Source organism: Tachysurus fulvidraco, chromosome 10, assembly GCF_022655615.1.
Source record: "Tachysurus fulvidraco isolate hzauxx_2018 chromosome 10, HZAU_PFXX_2.0, whole genome shotgun sequence".
Lineage (NCBI taxonomy): Eukaryota > Metazoa > Chordata > Actinopteri > Siluriformes > Bagridae > Tachysurus > Tachysurus fulvidraco.
In genome coordinates this window covers 2980370-2994349 of record NC_062527.1, presented here as the reverse complement: position 1 = coordinate 2994349, position 13980 = coordinate 2980370, and the positions used below count along the sequence as shown (strand labels likewise).

At 38.1% G+C, this 13980-nt stretch overlaps 2 protein-coding genes across 3 annotated transcripts; both read right to left on the bottom strand.

Moving 5' to 3' along the window:
- Positions 1-1287: 1287 nt before the first annotated feature.
- Positions 1288-5466, bottom strand: LOC113654020 (UDP-glucuronosyltransferase 2A2-like). 2 transcript variants are annotated; one of them, XM_047819866.1, is made up of 3 exons: positions 5260-5466; positions 2930-3006; positions 1288-2723 (listed from the first exon to the last, which is right to left on the bottom strand). In XM_047819866.1, exon 3 carries the CDS (start codon positions 2676-2678, stop codon positions 1416-1418), a length of 1263 nt encoding a protein of 420 aa, XP_047675822.1. In that variant the 5' UTR covers positions 2679-2723; positions 2930-3006; positions 5260-5466; the 3' UTR covers positions 1288-1415. The 2 variants fall into 2 exon arrangements, with proteins under 2 accessions (XP_047675822.1, XP_047675821.1); XM_047819865.1 differs by having other exon boundaries at positions 1288-3006.
- Positions 5467-10082: 4616 nt separating this feature from the next.
- LOC113654019 (UDP-glucuronosyltransferase 2A2-like) lies at positions 10083-13730 on the bottom strand. The gene is made up of 2 exons (XM_047819864.1): positions 13461-13730; positions 10083-11801 (listed from the first exon to the last, which is right to left on the bottom strand). The coding sequence occupies exon 2, from the start codon at positions 11786-11788 to the stop codon at positions 10211-10213; it is 1578 nt and encodes a 525-aa protein (XP_047675820.1). The 5' UTR covers positions 11789-11801; positions 13461-13730; the 3' UTR covers positions 10083-10210.
- Between the last annotated feature and the right edge of the window lie 250 nt (positions 13731-13980).

The window sequence follows — 13980 nt, the reverse complement described above, 5'->3', positions numbered from 1 at the left end:
CTTGAGTCAGAAATCTTCACCAACAGTCATTTACAGATACCTTGTTAAGTTTAAATCAATTCTGGATCACTCTAATTGTTAATGCATGTTTGAAATATTTGAAATGCAATTTATTCTTCTTCTTATTATTATTATTAATATTATTATTATAAGTAATCATTTGTAATAATGCTGTTTATTTTCCATGCAAATCTGGACTTTGTTTGATGTGGGCAAAAAAAAATAGCTTGAGATCACATCTTTGAATGTTTGATTTAAAGAACATTTTATTTCTTTATTTCTATCACAATAACGATAATAATTAATAATAAAAGTGTAGATGTATGAACAAATACTTTGGATGAACTTTGTGTAGATAACAACATATCTTAAAGAAATACATAACCATTTATGACTTACACAACTGAATGAACTGAATGGCTTTATAGCATATCAGAGGTTTCACCATTTGTGGTGTTGGTACATGATCTTTGGATATTATGCTCAGAGCTACTGTTTATTCTTCTTAAACACATGCATTCACACAGGCTTTTTACCTGCAAGTTAACAGACATACGTTTGTTAAAACATTAAGTTCCTAATTACCTTCTCAAAAAAGTTATTAATATGTTCAATGTTATAGATTTAACAAAGTACTGTGTTTGTGTATTAATAGTAGAGAATGGGTACTCGTCAATTTGATGTCACTGCATTAAAACGGAGGGAACTGGTAATTGAGAAAACTATATTGCTAAGTTGAGGTTACATTTTGGTGGTTATTACTGGTTATAGAATAGGGTATAGAATAAGTTGCAAGTTTGCTTCAAATGTAGACACAATTTGGTTGGGCTCATATTGTTGGGATTTATTGGATGTGTCATGAAATTGCCTCAAGTGGTTATGATTTTCACTTATTTTAACATTAGATGTTAACAATATTTGACACATGAGAACACCAGTAGGGGGTCACGGTGGCTTAGTGGTTAGCATGTTCGCCTCACACCTCCTGGGTTGGGAGTTCGATTCCCGCCTCCGCCTTGTTTGTGTGGAGTTTGCATGTTCTCCCCGTGCATTGGGGGTTTCCTCCGGGTACTCCGGTTTCCTCCCCCGGTCCAAAGACATGCATGGTAGGTTGATTGGCATCTCTGGAAAATTGTCCGTAGTGTGTGATTGCGTGAGTGAATGAGAGTGTGTGTGTGCCCTGCGATGGGCTGGCACTCCGTCCAGGGTGTATCCTGCCTCGATGCTTGATAACGCCTGAGATTAGGCTCAGATAAGCGGTAAAATGAATGAATGAATGAACACCAGTATTTACAAATTTGTTTAATAATCGAGATAGAGAGGTGAAACCTGAGTACATGGTTCATGCTGGTTTTAAGCAATACATCTGTACACAATTACACCCTTTACCTCCTGTCTACAAATAAGCAAATATATCATTCATGCTTAGTTTTATTATTAAGGATTAATTTAAAACAAAGACATCTTAGCAACAAAAATGTTAGCCAGCCACTGATCAACAGAGCTCCCAGCAATGTGAGTATAACATCCACAGAGTGATAGGTAATCCAGGACATCCTAAAAGACTGTGTGCGTAAGTGAGGAGCACCTCCATTCCTTATGACATATTCAATCCAGAAGACGGCAAGATCAAGAGGCTTTATGGGCTGGTCATGATGCAGTCGAGACAACCTCTGCATATTCTCTTTGTAAGATGGATTATACAGCACCTCCTTTAATGCCTCTAAAAATACAGAGCTGTCCAATGCAGAAATATCCAGTACTCGAGCTGCTCCCTTTTTTCTCATCCTTGACAGGTTATCGGGTTGGTCGAATGCTATAGGTAGACCTAAAATGGGAACGCCATGATAGATAGCCTCCTGAATACCATTGGTTCCTCCATGAGCTACAAAGACCTTAGTCTTTGTGTGTCCGAGGAGGTCATTCTGTGGCATCCAGTCCACTAGCAACGTGTTATTGCCAAGAGTAGAAGGTCGAGGTCCAGTGTGTCTCCAAATGACTTTCTGAGGCAGTTGTGCAAAGGCAGCTGCTATCTCATCTGCAACGTCACCTCCAAGTTCTCCAAAAAGAGATCCCAGAGACATTATGATGACCCCATGTTTCCCTGAACTCTGGACAAACTTTTCTATATCATCAGGAAGTGGTTTGGAGGGCTTGCACTGGAAGCCACCCATATAGATCACATTTGGCATTGTGGGTCGTGGAAATTCAAAAATAAAGTCATTTCGCATGAGCCAAATATCTGCATTCTGAAGAATAGAAAAATAATCCACATCAGGTCCAAAGTATTTCTGACAGAAAGCCTTGTAAGGTTGGCCAAAATGTTTACCGTGTTGATAGTAAGTGATGAAGTAACTGAACACATTTATGACTCTCTGTATAAAAGTCATTTTGTCTGTTAGCTCTGCTCCAGGAACAGGTACATAAGACAGAGGAGAGGGAGCAATGGCAAAATGGCCCTCTCCAAGAATAGTCCATCGAACATTTAACACAAGAGGGAGGCCAAGTTTGTGTGCCAATAGCACACCACCTCCCATAGCAGGGTCTGCTAAAACCATATCAAATTTAGCTTGCTGCAAAGATTTCATTAGAGTCTCATTTTCAAAGATCATGGCAGTTATGTTGCAAATTTTCTCATGAATCTCAGAAAACTTTTTGATAACCTCAAATACAATCATGATTTTGCTCCAAGAGGATCTTTGGTGTTGCTGTGCTTGTAGTACCTGAGACACAAAATTGGCAAAAAAGTCATCATCAAAGGTTCCCACATCAACAGTGATGAATTTGTAGTAGGGTGACTCTTCTTTAATGTACATACTGTCTGAACTTCGAATCACTGTAATGTTGTGTCCTTTTGAATATAATTCCATAATGAGAACTTTCATATTAATCCAGTGGCTTCCATCAACTGGAAATACCAAAATCTTACCAGAATAGACCCCACATGAAACAGACAGCAGGAACAAAACTGTGAGAAGCGTTGAGTAATGCATCTTCCTTCACAACCTACAGAAGAAAAGAACAATATGCTTAATTGTTATACATTGCTTCTTAAAAAGAAAATATAAATATGCAAAGAAATGCTATGAAGCAGAGATGCCTTCAAATGTTAGGAGAATTAAATGCTTCTGCACAGAGATATATACTGTATATATCATAAGGAATGTTTTACTTTTCACTTTTGTTTTGAACTTTTGTTTTGAGACTTTTGAACAATATTTTATATATAAGTAAATATATAAACTTCACATCTCATTCAGAGATGATCCTGGAGTATATAATGTGACAGGCAGAGAAAGTAGGTAGATTAATAAAAGCAATTGTTAATATGTAAAAGTAAGATGAAATACATTGCCATTGAGTCAGTCAGTCCCCAACATACAAAACTTACTAATATTAATATACCTAAAATGTTTTAATCCTTTTCTTTTCTTGATCCAATGCAGCTAAATAAAATAAACATAGTAATTAGCCAGGGTTAGCTACGGAAGCATATTGCATTCACTTGAGGAAAAAAAAATCTCTGTTTTTCTGAATTAACGAGTTAATTATCTCAGAATTGTGAGAATTTTTTCTTGAAATTCAATTAAATTCAAGTTTATTTGTATAGCGCTTTTTACAATGGGCTTTGTCTCAAAGCAGCTTTACAGAACATAAACATAAAACAGAAGTTAAACATAAGGAGAAAAAATAATTAATATAGTAAAAAATTAAGATATATATAGTTCACAGTGTGTATGTATGTAGGTATGTATTTATCCCCAAAGAACAAGTCTGATGGGACTCAGGCAGCAGTGGCAAGGAAAAACTCCCTTAAATTGGTAAGGAAGAAACCTTGAGAGGAACCGGACTCAAAGGGGAACCCATCCTTGTATGGGTGACACTGGGGGTGTGATTACAAATATACAGTCAAACAAGTGTTGAATTGGTGTAAAGATCACATGGAGTTCAGATCTCCTCTTGGTATCATAGAGTCCAACTGGAGCTGGTAGATCTGTAGATGTCTCAGGATTTTCATAGAGTCAGCCTCATCTCAGTGGAGGTCCAAAATCTTCATTGCATGGAAGACGATCCGAGCTGGTACATTATGTATTTGCTCTGTTTTTCTGAATTATTGAGTTAATTATCTCAGAATTATGAGATAATTTTTCCTAAAAAAAAAATTGTTCTGCTTTTCTGAATTAATGAGATCCCTCAAAATCCTGCCAGGAGTTCTATTTTAGGTGGATTGCATGGAAGTAAACCTGTCCCGCCTTTCAAGTTTAATCCGGTTTTATTTTACTTTGGGTTTGAGACATTGGGAGACACTGAAGCAATGTCAGAATATATTCAACATTATTATTGGTGTAGCACGCTGAACACTATACTAAACGTCCGTGCAAAACTTAGTATCCCTGCTGGCTTTGAAACTGGCAAAGTTCTGAATGTTTCTTTACTGTTATGTAGTAATGTCGCGATGTCCAACGTGCTGCATGCACTGGGGCTTTCTGACGTGACTTTTTCACTCCCCCTGACAGCAGCCTCGCTGTGTTCGAGGACCTCTTGATTTACAAATTAAGCACTAAAGTTACAGCAAATAGCGTGGTTTACTTATCTTAGCCAACAAACTGAAAGAAAGGTGGTTAACGTAATATTCCTTCTAAAAATCACACGTTAATTTCCCCTCGACCTTAAAAGTTAAGGCTCCTTTTGCTGACTAATGGTAAATATTAGCTTAACGTTAGATAAGTTAGCCTATCAACTGCAATTGATGGTGTAACTTAAGTTAACGTAGTTAGCAAAAAATATGCCGTAACATTATCGTTAACATACGTTTATAAACAGCAACTGTGGTCTGACGTTACTTCGTGCAGGTGAGAGCTTCTCGCATGATTTCGAGGGATCTCGTTAATTCAGAAAACTAATTCAGAGCAAAATAATTTATGAAGATTATTATCATAATTCTGAGAATTAACTCGTTAATTCAGAAAAACAGAGCAAAAAACTTTTTATTCATGAAAAATTCTCACAATTCTGAGATAATTAACTCGTTAATTCAGAAAAAAAACCCAGTATATTTCCTCAAGTGAATGCAATACGCTTCCGTAGTTAGCCATAGTTTTGTCCAGCAAAAGAAATTTTTCATCAGAAATTGTTGACTTCTACTTGTAGAGGTGCCATAAACTGGAAAATATAGGAAGTAGGAGTGGTATAAAAAAATCACTTCCTTGTAAGTTTTTACTCCATAAATCACTTTTAGGAGAGTTGCCAAGTGCTTACCTGAGTAAAAGCAAATCTCATGGGTTGCCCAGAATTACAGTATTGTGTGAAAATCCTTGAGGAAATGAATACGACCACACTGTTTGAATATGTAAATGAAAAGCCCTTGTGGATGAACGTAAGGGTTTTTTTTTTACACCTGGTTACTTCATGCGTTTTCTGTGATCCGATAGCCATCCGATCGTAATAAGACCAGGTGTAAATACCCTCCGAAACGTTTTCGAGACAGATATAAATCCTATCGCTCAAACCCCTTCAGGAGGTGGTCTGGGACGCATTTCAGATGAAACCGGATAGGTGTAAATGCATGTGGTTGTTCAAGCCACATACGTCAGCGCTGTACTCCTCCCAAATGGAAGTACGTAACGCAGGTGACTCGCGAGTCGTGCATCGCGCCAGGAACAAACATGTTTTCCCACCAGCGCTGGCTCCGATCTTTCACCCAGGCGTCTCGTTTGGTCTTAAAATGCACTGCTGCCGCTAACGAAAATGCAGCAAACAGTAAACAAATGCTGTTTTTTTGTAGCAACCGCATACATCAAAGCGTGTTCCATTTCAATTACCCCGGAAATGAAGTAAAATATATTTGCAAATTGGGTGGGAGTAAAAAGATCGGATTGATATCCGATTCGCCGAGACGCATTTATGTGGCCTAAAGTACTGTAAATTGAACAGTTTTAACAAATCAGATAGCTATCGGATCAGAGACAACACATGAAGTGACCAGGTGTAAAAAGGCCCTAAGACGTATAAACAGTACGTCCAAAGATCATGTTCTTTGTAGTTGTAATGAGGAGTCATAAGGCTGAGGATCCTTGTGCAGCAGTATTTAATGGATCCAAACTCAGATTCAGACAGGCAGGGTCGAGACCGGCAACCACAATATCAGACAGCAGAAAGAAATCAGAAACGGTGGGACAGGCAGCAAACAATCAGAGAAACCAGAATACAGAAGCAGGATCAAAACCGAAGCAGGATCAAAACCGAAGCAGGATCAAAACCGAAGCAGGATCAAAACCGAAGCAGGATCAAAACCGAAGCAGGAACACACGGGAAACGCTCAGAATGATTGCCAGGACTAATCGAGACTTCGCAATGAGGTCGAGGTCAAGTTCGCCTTTTATGGCGTGGGAAATTGGCAACAGCTGACGGCGTAATTAGTACCGGTGCGGAGTATGGGAACTGTAGTCCGGAAGTGCTTCAATATTCCGGAGACGCTTCTCTTCACCGGTGTTCGGGAGGTGCGTGCGGCGCGTCGGCCGTGACAGTAGTAGAAATGGTGAAACTTCTGATATGTTTTATAGCTTTAAATCCATTCAGTTCATTATGTTGCGTAAATGATAAACGGTTATGTATTTATTCAGGATTCAGGATCATCCAAAGCATGTATTTGTTCATACATCTAAACTATGAATATTATCATTATTGTCATGAAAATAAAATGTTGTTTAATCCAGAATTTCAAAGGTACGAGCTCAAGTTACTTTTCAAAAGATCCCCTCAACGATGACCTGGAAAATAAATGGTGCAATCAGGTGAACGGGAGAAATAAGGGGTTTAAAACAAAATGTAACTTAAACTAAATTTGGGGGACATTCTCAGTGCTAGAGGCACACTAGTCTAACCTCCACGTCTAACCATCATAAATATATACGGATACTTTTACTAAATTCATCTGCCCATTTTTAGACTCATACTGTAGTAAAATCTATATAACCTCAAGCTTGCATACTTAATCTTTTTTGTGCCAAAGCACCGATATGTTTACTGATGCAAATTTGTTACAGATACCAAACAGCTGATTTGATTTGGACCTGTATGTTTGTCTCCCAAACCATTTAAGTATCTGTCATTTAAACGACTCTCTCCTTTTCCCTGCTTTGGTGCTCCTGTTTCCTGCTTGTCCCTGCACTGCTCCTTCTCTCCCTCCTATCTACCAGTCTTTCTTCTGCATACTCCATGTTTATCCACTGTTTATCTTTTTATTCATGTTCTTTGCCAGTTCTCTGGCTGCTATATCCCTCCTATCAAAAAAGTTTATTATTTAGTTATTTCATTTGAATAATTTCGTACACATGCATGTGAAAATATGAGAACAAAATATCAATTGTGTGATTATGAACTTTTTTATTTATCAGTTCATGTTAGCTACAGGGGGGGGCACGGTGATTAGTGTTTAGCACGTTTGCCTCACACCTCCAGGGTTGGGGGTTCGATTCCCACCTCCGCCTTGTGTGTGTGGAGTTTGCATGTTCTCCCTGTGCCTCAAGGGTTTCCTCCGGGTACTCCGGTTTCCTCCCCTGGTCCAAACAAAGACATGCATGGTAGGTTGATTGTCATCTCTGGAAAATTGTCTGGAGTGTGTGAGTATGTGAGTGAATGAGAGTGTGTGTGTGCCCTGCGATTGGTTGGCACTCCGTCCAGGGTGTATCCTGCCTCGATGCCCGATGACACCTGAGATAGGCACAGGCTCACCCCGTGACCCGAGGTAGTTCGGATAAGCGGTAGAAAATAAATAGATGAATGTTAGCTACAGGCCACTAGCTTAAAAAATTAAAAACATGGCAGTGTCACATTTATAACATGATAGAGTTAACTGAATACACATTTTTACACATTTTTGTGGAGTGCCATAGTGATACAGTAGATAGTGTCACAGCTCCACCTTCTGAAAATGCCAAGGGATGTTTAGTCAAATTGCCCCAGTTGTGAATGACTATGGACTAACAGACTAGTGCCTTATTCAAAGTGTATTTGTGTATTGCACCCTCTGACCAGAACAAATCAGTTAATAAAGATTAATAAACGAATAAATTGATATATATTAGATGTTTTTGCTCCTGACTGTGGGAAAATACTTATATCAACACAGAATCACAGAATACTTGAATCAGAAATCTTGACCAACAGTCACTTACAGATACCTTGATAAGTTTAAATCAAGTGTGGATCACTCTAAATGTTAATGCATGTTTGAAATATTTGAAATATCTTATTATTATTATTGTAAGTAATCATTTGTAATAATGCTGTTTATTTTCCATGCAAATCTGAACTTTGTTTGATGTGGGCAAAAAAATAGCTTGAGATCCAGTGTTGTATAAAGTACTAGAAAGCAATACTTGAGTAAAAGTACAAGTATCGTTCTAGAAAAAAAAAGACTTTGGTAGAAGTGAAAGTCACCTTTTAGAATATTCCTCAAGTAAAAGTCTTAAAGTATCTGGTATTTACTTTACTTTAGTACCAAAAGTAATTTTCTGATATTTAATGTACTTAAGTATTTGAAGTAAAAGTAAAAAGTTACATTTCAGTGATTTTCGATAGCCATAAGAGCAGGGGCGGTTTTAGGATTTCATCTTTAGGGGTTTTAGCCCTCAGTGAGAATTTAAAACAAGAAGCGTTTTATATTATATATTATATGACTACATAGTAAGCCAAAAGTTATGGCATTACTAAAAATGGTCACCAAAATTTTATGCATGATGTAATGATGCCAGTCAGCATCATGTAATGGATGGCTCCAGCTCTGACTGCGCGTGCACGCTGCGCGTGCCAGTGCTTCTCCGTGGAGAGTGCGGACTTGCGTAATGCAATCTAGGAGCAGTGATTCGCCAAACCTCCCTTATTACAGTCACACACATTTCTTCTGATTTTATTTTGTAGTAACGAGTAACGAAGACGCTTAGTGGAAATATAACGGAGTAAAAGTAGACATTTTATCTAGGAAATGTAGTGGAGTAAAAGTGAAAGTTGACATCAATTTAAATAGCGAAGTAAAGTACAGATACGTGAAATTTCTACTTAAGTACAGTAACGAAGTATTTTTACTCCGTTACATTACAACACTGTTGAGATCACATCTTTGAATGTTTGGTCAAAAGAACATTTTATTTCTTTATTTCTATCACAATAATGATAATAAATAATAATAAAAGTGTAGATGTATGAACAAATACTTTGGATGAACTTTGTGTAGATAACAACATATCTTAAAGAAATACATAACCATTTATGACTTACACAACTGAATGAACTGAATGGCTTTATAGCATATCAGAGGTTTCACCATTTGTGGTGTTGGTACATGATCTTTGGATATTATGTTCAGAGCTACTGTTTATTCTTCTTAAACACATGCATTCACACAGGCTTTTTACCTGCAAGTTAACAGACATACGTTTGTTAAAACATTAAGTTCCTAATTACCTTCTCAAAAAAGTTATTAATATGTTCAATGTTATAGATTTAACAAAGTACTGTGTTTGTGTATTAATAGTAGAGAATGGGTACTCGTCAATTTGATGTCCCTGCATTAAAACGGAGGGAACTGGTAATTGAGAAAACTATATTGCTAAGTTGAGGTTACATTTTGGTGGTTATTACTGGTTATAGAATAGGGATTGCAAGTTGCAACTTTGCTTCAAATGTAGACACAATTTGGTTGAGCTCATATTGTTGGGATTTATTGGATGTGTCATGAAATTGCCTCAAGTGGTTATGATTTTTACTTATTTTAACATTAGATGTTAACAATATTTGACACATGAGAACACCAGTAGGGGGGTCACGGTGGCTTAGTGTTTAGCACGTTCGCCTCACACCTCCAAGGTTGGGGGTTCGATTCCCGCCTCCGCCTTGTTTGTGTGGAGTTTGCATGTTCTCCTCGTGCCTCAGGGGTTTCTTCTGGGTACTCCGCTTTCCTCCCCCGGTCCAGGGTGGCACTCCGTCCAGGGTGTATCCTGCCTCGATACTTGATGACGCCTGAGATAGGCACAGGCTCGGATAAGTGGTAGAAAATGAATGAATGAATGAATGAACACCAGTATTTACAAATTTGTTTAATAATCGAGATAGAGAGGTGAAACCTTAGTACATGGTTCATGCTGGTTTTAAGCAATACATCTGTACACAATTACACCCTTTACCTCCTGTTTACAAATAAGCAAATATATCATTCATGCTTAATTTTATTATTACGGATTAATTTAAAACAAAGACATCTTAGCAACAAAAATGTTAGCCAGCCACTGATCAACAGAGCTCCCAGCAATGTGAGTATAACATCCACAGAGTGATAGGTAATCCAGGACATCCTAAAAGACTGTGTGCGTAAGTGAGGAGCACCTCCATTCCTTATGACATATTCAATCCAGAAGACGGCAAGATCAAGAGGCTTTATGGGCTGGTCATGATGCAGTCGAGACAACCTCTGCATATTCTCTTTGTAAGATGGATTATACAGCACCTCCTTTAATGCCTCTAAAAATACAGAGCTGTCCAATGCAGAAATATCCAGTACTTGAGCTGCTCCCTTTTTTCTCATCCTTGACAGGTTATCGGGTTGATCGAATGCTATAGGTAGACCTAAAATGGGAACGCCATGATAGATAGCCTCCTGAATACCATTGGTTCCTCCATGAGCTACAAAGACCTTAGTCTTTGTGTGTCCGAGGAGGTCATTCTGTGGCATCCAGTCCACTAGCAACGTGTTATTGCCAAGAGTAGAAGGTCGAGGTCCAGTGTGTCTCCAAATGACTTTCTGAGGCAGTTGTGCAAAGGCAGCTGCTATCTCATCTGCAATGTCACCTCCAAGTTCTCCAAAAAGAGATCCCAAAGACATTATGATGACCCCATGTTTCCCTGAACTCTGGACAAACTTTTCTATATCATCAGGAAGTGGTTTGGAGGGCTTGCACTGGAAGCCACCCATATAGATCACATTTGGCATTGTGGGTCGTGGAAATTCAAAAATAAAGTCATTTCTCATGAGCCAAATATCTGCATTCTGAAGAATGGAAAAATAGTCTACATCAGGTCCAAAGTATTTCTGACAGAAAGCCTTGTAAGGTTGGCCAAAATGTTTACCGTGTTGATAGTAAGTGATGAAGTAACTGAACACATTTATGACTCTCTGTATAAAAGTCATTTTGTCTGTTAGCTCTGCTCCAGGAACAGGTACATAAGACAGAGGAGAGGGAGCAATGGCAAAATGGCCCTCAACAAGAATAGTCCACCGAACATTGAACACAAGAGGGAGACCAAGTTTGTGTGCTAATAGCACACCACCTCCCATAGCAGGGTCTGCTAAAACCATATCAAATTTAGCTTGCTGCAAAGATTTCATTAGAGTCTCATTTTCAAAGATCATGGCAGTCATGTTGCAAATTTTCTCATGAATCTCAGAAAACTTTTTCAAGACCTCCATTCCAAACATAATTTTGCCCCAAGAGGATCTTTGTTGTTGTCGCACTTGTAGTGAAGCAGCAACAAAAGTTGCAAAAAAGTCATCATCAAATGTTCCCACATCAACAGTGATGAATTTGTAGTAGGGTGACTCTTCTTTAATGTACATACTGTCTGAACTTCGAATCACTGTAATGTTGTGTCCTTTTGAATATAATTCCATAATGAGAACTTTCATATTAATCCAGTGGCTTCCATCAACTGGAAATACCAAAATCTTACCAGAATAGACCCCACATGAAACAGACAGCAGGAACAAAACTGTGAGAAGCGTTGAGTAATGCATCTTCCTTCACAACCTACAGAAGAAAAGAACAATATGCTTAATTGAAAGAAATGCTATGTAACGAATATTTTAAAAACAATGAATATAGTTTACCAAAAAAATATAATATAAAGTGTACGAAACACTAATAATAAACAAAGTCATTCATTCATTTTCTACCGTGTGCCTGTGCCTATCTCAGGCGTCATCGGGCATCAAGGCAGGATACACCCTGGACGGAGTGCCAACCCATCACAGGACACACACACACACTCATACACAAACACTCATTCACTCACAGTACAGACAATTTTCCGGAGGTTCCAATCAACCTACCATGCATGTCTTTGGACCGGGGGAGGAAACCGGAGTACCCGGAGGAAACCCCCGTGGCACGGGGAGAACATGCAAACTTCACACACACAAGGCGGAAGCGGGATTCGAACCCACAACCCTGGAGATGTGAGGTGAACGTGCAAACCACTAAGCCACCGTGCCCCCATAAACAAAGTCAGTATCTGGTAAATCTTTTTAAAATGCATCATTAACCTTTAAGTTGTTAAATTAGTTACATTTTGTGCAGTTTTATAATGAAATTGTTTGGAATTCATTGTATGTCCAAGGTGTATTTGGCTGATGCAGGTGACAGTTAAAGGTGGTGCATCTTCTGACATGGCAGAATGAACAGAGCTGAGTGCTCAGCAGCAGGGACTGCATTAAAAACCGGACAACTATAATATGAGTAGCTACTGAATTCTGTGTAGATACAGGTGCATCTCAATAAATTAGAATGAGCTTGAATAAACTTGTGCCTGTAGGTGGCATCACAAAGCCTTATTTAAACCTTGAAATCACTTTTTTTCCCCATGAAATAGTTTGTATATAATTTGGGACAATTTATGAATAAGGGTGCAGGACTATAATTGTTTGTGATTATAATGGCCTGCATGGCGCCATCTACAGGTATAAGAATGGAAGTAATTGACTGGTAGGTTGTAGTTGGAGAATTCTGCATCATTCTGACAAGGGCTTCTGGGGTGATGTGTGTGGAAAGCAATGGCTAGCTCATCTGCACCAATCTTAACCAAGTCTACTGTAGAAGTTGTTGAAAATGATCATGCTGGCATGATGCATGATTAAAGAAACAAAAACAAACAGTAGTCTTTTACATTATGTTGTCTTTCACATTATATTCTTTGATGTAATGAAAAACAACGTATGAAGTCGATGTAATAAGCTACATAATCACTATTGCAAAGTAAATACACCCCTGCATTGGTATTCCCTCATCTCAGGCGCCTCCTTTAGCACGATCATGCATTCTGACACACTGCAAAAATTCTTCAGGAACGGTTTGAGGAACATGACAAAGAGAACAACGCGTCTGATCACCTACCTTACAGATAGACAGCACATTGTCGGAGGTTTTGTGGAGTTCAATCACTCCTCTAATAGTCGTGTTTTACTAATGTAATTATATATCTGTGCTGTTTTTATAATAAATCATTCGCTTAAATTAACACAGATTAATTCCTAAACACAGTAATTAGTCACCCACTTACAGTTTTGTCTAGCAAACAAGATTCGGTTAAAATGTTTATATCTAGTGAAATCCTCATTAGCTGCTAGAAGCACCATAAACTGAAAAATACAAAAAAACGAAACAACTATTAAGAGAGTTACAGATACTCACCTAAGTAAAAGCAAATCTATCTGGTATGTAGGTGAAAAGCCCCTGTGAATGATTGTGCCGCCCGGGAGCTTATCAGCAGCAATAAGACCTCGGAAAAAGTACATTATGTTCAAAGATCATGTTCACGTGCTTGAAAGGGTGAAACTATCATGTACTGCTGATATGATTTACAACTAAAACGTTTAATGTAAATGGTAACTATTTACATATTTCTAAGATTTCTTATCTACATTCATCCGAAGCACGTATTTCTCCAAACATCTAGTTTTCTTCAAACTATGAATATATTATTTTAAGATGCCAAAAAATAATAGTCTCATTTGAAGGATACTTTTGTCAGCTCAAGGTGTACTGGAGAAAGAATTGGTTTATATCAAGTAAAGTAAATTTGGGCTTAGATTTGCCAATCTTGTTTCTAGCACTATTCATTAATCATCTTGTAAACTAAACATTAGCTCAGAACAGGCGGTTATGTAATAATGATGCAACATGACAAACCCTTCAGTGGCTTATAGTTTTG

Coding starts and splice junctions, on each gene's coding strand:
- LOC113654020 (XM_047819865.1), bottom strand. CDS start 2,993: ATGCATTACTCAACGCTTCTCACAGTTTTGTTCCTGCTGTCTGTTTCA.
- LOC113654019 (XM_047819864.1), bottom strand. CDS start 11,788: ATGCATTACTCAACGCTTCTCACAGTTTTGTTCCTGCTGTCTGTTTCA.